The sequence below is a fragment of the Poecilia formosa genome, unplaced genomic scaffold, assembly GCF_000485575.1.
Source record: "Poecilia formosa unplaced genomic scaffold, Poecilia_formosa-5.1.2 Scaffold1194, whole genome shotgun sequence".
NCBI lineage: Eukaryota > Metazoa > Chordata > Actinopteri > Cyprinodontiformes > Poeciliidae > Poecilia > Poecilia formosa.
Window position 1 is genome coordinate 9,647 of NW_006801133.1, and position 6,484 is coordinate 16,130.

Here is a 6,484-nt window from a genome sequence, read left to right on the forward strand (position 1 = left end):
TATTATAGTTGAGATTTCTTGAGAAAGTCTGTTATACTGTACTGTGGACAACATGAAATTGAACTAATGTGTCACCAAAAAGGTCTGTAAGGTACAAAATAATATTTAAAATGTATTTAATTTATGTTTTAATGATGGCAAACATCTAAATGTATAATTAAAATATATAATATATAAATATAAAATACTTTGTTGTAAATATTTTTTACATTTCAGAAAAAATCATGGTAAGCAAAATATGGGGACATGGAATGTTGCCGCAAAAAAAGAATCACCCAATTGATTCATCGTGATTAATCCAATTAATTTTCATGCAGCTGAAACTGATTTTATGCTAAATCAGTTTGCCATACTTGGTGCACTACAGCTGATGGTTTGTGTTATCAGGTTTAGTCCACAAGGGGGCGCCACAGTACTGTGTTAGATCCCCATATATAAGATACATCATCACTCTGTCTCAGTCTGTCATATGCAGACATTCAGTTTTATGCTGATAATTCAGACATTTAAATCTTTGGATCAACTTTTATAAAAGCCTCTGATTCCAGCAGGAAGCCTCAGTTTCTGTCCCGACTCATTAATTCAGCTTAACATGGTGAATTAATGTTAAACTTCGTCTGCACTGAGACGAAGCAAAGCTGATGTTTTCCAGTTAAAGGAAGTTTGTCCCAATGATTCTCAGTAAGTGACAGTTTCTGAGGTAATGAAATAGAAACGATCACATGAATGAGTATCTGGGCCTAATGATTTGTTTTGCTCACTTTCACATGTACAAAAACTTCAGTTTTTTCTAAGTAAGTTTGGTTAGAAACATTTCTACCTGATCTGAATTATGCACATATTTTATACGTGAATGTTTCTCCATCCAGTTGATGTTGAGGATCTGGTTCTCAGGTTCATCATTTACATTTCTGACTCCACTGAGTTATTCTGTCAGTCAGAGGAACATTCATTTCTATAACTTTATCCAGGGAATCAGGAAGGAGATGAACACTTTTCACACCACGATACAACACAGCCTCCATCTTCAGTAACCTCAGAACATAGAGGCTTAAAAACATCTGTCTGTATAACCAAAGGTCTATAGAGTAGCAAAACAGATCAAACCATGACAGAAATAATTATAAAATCTAATGATTAGCAATAAAGGCAGAAATAAAACACACTATGAAGACTGGAATGACTCTAATAAAAGCAGAAACAATAATAATTGACTCATGCTGTGTCAGAAGCCACTGAAAGCAAAGTGAGTTTCAGTGAGACTTAAAAACAGCAAGAGATGAAATGAAGTCTGAATGTCAGATTAATAATCAGCTGATCCATAATCCTGGAGCCATGACTGGAAAAGTCTGATCTCTGAGCCTGACTCTAGTTTTTGTTGCTACCAACATCTAAGATATAAGGTCAAAGGTGAAATTTAGGACTGAAGCAGGTCAGAAAGGTAAAAAACTCATTAACTCAACTTAAAACATAATAAAATATATTTTGTTCCTCAGTGGGAGAGTTTATGTGTATCAGCAGCAAATGACAAACAGAAATAAAGATATTAATTAATAAAGATAGCATGTTTCAAAAACATGGAAAATATAATTGACCTTTGACCTCTCTGCTTTTCCTCTCCAGCTGATCAGATAAGTGTCTCAGCAGAACCTGGACAGAATGTCACTCTGCCCTGTAGATCTGCTGGCAGCACAGCTGTTATTGTTGTACTGTGGATCAGAACCGATCTGGGCTCAGAATATGTCCTTCTGTACCGAGACGGTCGGGTTGATCCAAGAAAACAGAACCCGTCTTATCAGAACCGGGTGGATCTGCTGGACCGACAGATGAAGGATGGAGACGTGTCTCTGGTTCTGAAGAACCTGACGATGAACGATACGGGAACATATCAGTGTCGAGTCCAATATGAAGGAAGCCTTGATGCTGAACTGATCAGAACCATCAACCTGCAGGTTTCTCCTCCAGGTGAGTTTTTGTCTCTGGATCAGAACCAGCAGCTTCCTGGTTCTGGATCTCAGACAGAAACATCTTAAATCTGATCCAATCGGCTCATTGTCTTGTTCTGTGTTTGTTTTTCTGCAGGAGACAAAGATGGAGGAACCAAGGATGGATCCATCGGACTGATTGTTGGTCTGATCTTATTAGCTTTTGCTTTTGTTGCTGGTGTTTCATTTCTGATCTATAAAAAACAATCAGCTTGTTTCAGGAAGAAAACCTCAGATCCTCCAGTTGATCTGTAGATTTACTGTAAAGGCCTTTAATCTGAGGACATGACTTACATCAGATTATTTGGTAACACTTTATTTGAAGGGGGTTGAATAAGACTGTCATGACACTGTCATAAACATGTCATAACACCTGTCATGAACATGAATAAGCCTTCATGAATATTTATGAATGTTGTCATAAAGCGTCATTCGGTAAGTTATGACACTTTTAATACAAAGTTGATATTATTCAAAATGTCTTTGTTATGACAACTTGACATTAACCAAGAAATCATTACTGATATAAATTTGTTATAAAAGTATTACTGATTGCACTTTAAAAATCAGGTAACTTTATGTTATTAAAGGTAAAGTTTAAACAGTAATGATTTATTGGTTAATGTCAAGTTGTCATAAAGACATTTTGAATAATGTCAACTTTGTATTAAAAGTGTCATAATTTACCGAATGACGCTTTATGACAACAGTCATAAATATTCATGAAGGCTTATTCATGTTCATGACAGGTGTTATGACGTGTTTATGATGGTGCCATGACAGTCTTATTCAACCCCCTTCAAATAAAGTGTTACTGGTTATTGTTTCTGCTGTGGATGGATGTTTAATCTATCAACATCAGGAGTTGCTGACAGATAAACCTTCTGCAGTCATAAATCATGACTTGATTATAAAATAACTTTGTACAATGACTTATGGACTGAAACACTCAAAAGTGACATTTTAATTTTAGGCCCACCAGTTCAATTTAGTCCACTTTGAATCTTTAAAAGCTACACAATTATGTATAACGACTTAATAAAAAAAAGCTCAATCAGAAGCTAATTGAAGGTTTATTATTGCCTGGAATGAGCTTCTCTTTGTATTTATTAAAAATATAAATTTATACTAATCTTTTTCTATATTCTAGTGTTTATTTGGTTATGTTTTAGGTCTATCAAAATAATTTATTGAATCAAATTTAATCTCAATTAAGTTAAAATTCTGAGTGACAATCAAACATGATGGCAGGTTGGTTCATCCTCCTGGAGGAGAATAGACCAAATTCTTCAGTATTTCTGCATATATTACAGTATCTAGATCAGTCAGTTTCTGCTATGAAAAGTAGCTTCAACAAATATGTTTTTTTTTATAAAACATTCATCCTGCAGCTCTGTCAGGTCACAGCTCTCTTCATGGACGCTGCCTTTCCAGGATGACTAATAATTTAAAATCAGCTCAACATTTAATAAAGTATTGTTTCTTCTTGGTTTTTCTCTGTTATATTTTTATTTTTTTAGTAAAGCAGTGTTTTGTCAGTTTTCAGACCTCATCTTTTTTCTATCATGTTTAAAATGTTTATTGTTCTGCATCAATTGGTGCCTTTTCAATGTTTTATTTGGTTATGTTGCACATGGAAAAATCAGTGTAAATGTAACTAATAATGCAGCTAAACTTGTTTACATTATTGTTTTTGTTAGACTTTTGTTCTGCTCTTCCCATCCAGCTCATATTTAATGAAACTGTGTTAATTTACTCTGAGTTGAGCTGATGCATGTTATTAACTCTGCTCTGTTTGAGGTGAATGTAGAATCAGTCCAAAGATCACAGAGCAGATTCACCATTTCAGTGTTATTGATGTTTATGAATAATGACTGTTGACACTCAGGAATGAAGGAGATGTTGATCTGAATATCTAAGCAAAATAAAACTGATTTATCCAAACCAGCTGATCTGCTGTGGATTATTAGTAAATATTCATGGATCCTTTTCTCTTCTCACTGCTCAGCTCTCACTCTTTCACTGACTCCTACTTAGAGTTCTCTCTGCTCACGGCAGAACTTTGTATTGATTATGACAGGTTTGAGACCAATCATATGTCAGGATGTGGGATCATACCATTATGTGGAAACAGAGAGGGGACAGACAGAAGAGTCAATAGAGAGTGGTCAGGAGGAGAGTGCATCACAAAAACTCATAAATATAATTCACACCTTTAAGAGAAAAAACGTCTGAAGATTATTATACAAGAGAATTACATAATACATTATTATGCGTCTGTTCTGTAGATTTGTTTGAAGTCTTTCATTTGTATTTGTAAAAAAAAAATTAAGTTTGATTAAAACATTATTCAAAAGTAATATCTGCTTTCATAACAATACAAATATATAAAATTAAGGAAGCATAAGGTTTCCAATATAAGAAATCGAAAGCATTCATTATATATGGAGTATTTCTATTTGCCAAGCTTGGTTAATATAAGGGGCTGTAGATCATGAATGAAGAACCATTTGGGAATTAAAAGAGCACAACACCCGTTACTTGGGAGTTGAGCCACCAGAGCTGGTCCTCAGAAAAGAGCTGAAATTCCCATCACATATGTAAAATATCACCTATAGGAAGATTGGCATGATTAAGTAAATAATCAAAGTTAAATCAAATCAAAATAGTTCTTGGATTAGGTTTGACTGCTGGAGGAAGTGGCAGTTTGTAAAAACACACAGATGGTGCAAAACTAGTGAAATGTATTAATATTTACAATATATACATACGGGTTATTCAAAACAGCTAATGAAGTCCAGAATGTTTTCCTTTGTCCAAGGAGTTCAACCAGTTTCTTGCTGGTGATGAATGAAATAATGAAAAACAAAAAAAATAATCCAGTTCTCTTCTTTGTGGTCCAGTCCAGAGTGAAGATTGTTGGGCTGAATGTCTCCTACCAACTTTGAAGAAGTTGATAGGATGTGATGTTTCTGTGATCCGCTGTTTGGGTTAGCTCCCCAGTCTGGGCGCTACGGTAACAGACGATCTAGGACTGAACCTAGATCCTAGATCCAGAATCCTGGAATGGGAATCTGGAACAGAACCTGGCCTGTATAAAACAGGCCTGGATGATCAATCCCACATGTCTTTCAAATTAGTACAGTAAAATGAGTTTACATTACATTAGTTAAACTCATGCAAATACTCATTCAGTTCTCTTTACACAATGATAGTTTTATAATTCAAAGGATTTCAGTTTAAATGTTTCATCCAAATGATGAAATGTACTCAGATCAGTCTTCATACTGACCAAGCTCAAACGATTGGTGGGAGGCTAGTGCTAGCATGCTAGCTCCTGAACAAACAAAACACTCACCAGTTCCCACTTGACAAACCGTGTGATCGCGAGAATGTTTGGCTCAACAATCGCATGTCTGTAGGTTAAAAGGCACAGAGTCAATGATGGCACAATAAACATTTGATAAAGGCCTTGAATACAAACCAGAAGCCTACCTGGACACCAGCGTCCCTGCCAGCATGCCTAGGTGGGACCCATGTGGGGGAAAGGAGGGCTGATATATGGGTCCCATATGGGTTTGCCCATGTAGGACCACAGCCTACATGGGCCCTATATTGTGGTGGCCCACATGGGTTTCTCCATTTAGGGCCCATGTAGGGTCCACGTAGGCTGTGGCCCTACATCAGGGGTGTCAAACTCAATTTCACCGAGGGCCACTTCAGCATATTGGCCCCCCTCAACGGGCCACATTGACGGTACAAATCAGGAGTGCCCAGCTGCAGTCCTCCAGACTGCAACTTTTAGATGCATCCCTGCTAAAACACCCCAGACAAAAGGTTGACTTCCCTCATTCAGGTCTGTAGAGGCTTATAATGAGTCAATGGTCCAGGTGTGTTAGAGAAGGAACCATCTAAAGTTGCAGATGGTAGCTCTGGAAAACTAGACTTGGGCACCCCTAGCATAAAATGTATGAAAATACAATGTTAAAAATAAATAGAACACCTCATATTGTTAAATAACGCTTTGGAGCTTCTGGTTAGGAAGCGCATTCGAAACCTTTGGTTGAAATGGAGCGTTAAATTCAAGTCTCCATTACAGACCAGAGAAAACTAAAGAGAATGCAACTTTGTGTTAATCCATTTGAGGAGCCGGATGTTTATCTGGAGGAAATAAATGACGATGCAAAAGTTAATTAGACTGTAACATACGCAGTCCGCTGCTCAACCACTGCAGAGGCAGTTATGTTACGCCACTGCGAAGAATTAAAAACCGCTGGGAGAAACTCATCCAGCGGATTTAACAAATGGAGCCTTCTGGGTTCACGTTACCCAGGAGAGCCGCTCTGGAGGAGCTGCAGACGTAACATCTGTCCGTTTGGGAGAAGCGAAAAAATAAATAAATAAAATCCTTAAAGTGCACACCGGACCCCGCAGGGTAAAACACTCAGAGTTCAGTTGATCTGTTTGGATCAGACAGATCCAACTGACTGATGAATTAG

The 6,484-nt window shown here is 36.9% G+C and overlaps 1 protein-coding gene across 1 annotated transcript in view; it reads left to right on the plus strand.

Moving 5' to 3' along the window:
• LOC103132655 (hepatitis A virus cellular receptor 2 homolog) overlaps positions 1-3,932 on the plus strand; it is a 13,572-nt gene extending 9,640 nt beyond the window's left edge. The window contains exons 2-4 of the mRNA XM_007544454.2: positions 1,624-1,965; positions 2,083-2,289; positions 2,808-3,932. Of these exons, the coding sequence (XP_007544516.1) occupies positions 1,624-1,965; positions 2,083-2,240 (500 nt within the window). The 3' untranslated portion in view covers positions 2,241-2,289; positions 2,808-3,932. The remainder of the gene's footprint in view (positions 1-1,623; positions 1,966-2,082; positions 2,290-2,807) is intronic.
• Positions 3,933-6,484: the final 2,552 nt, after the last annotated feature.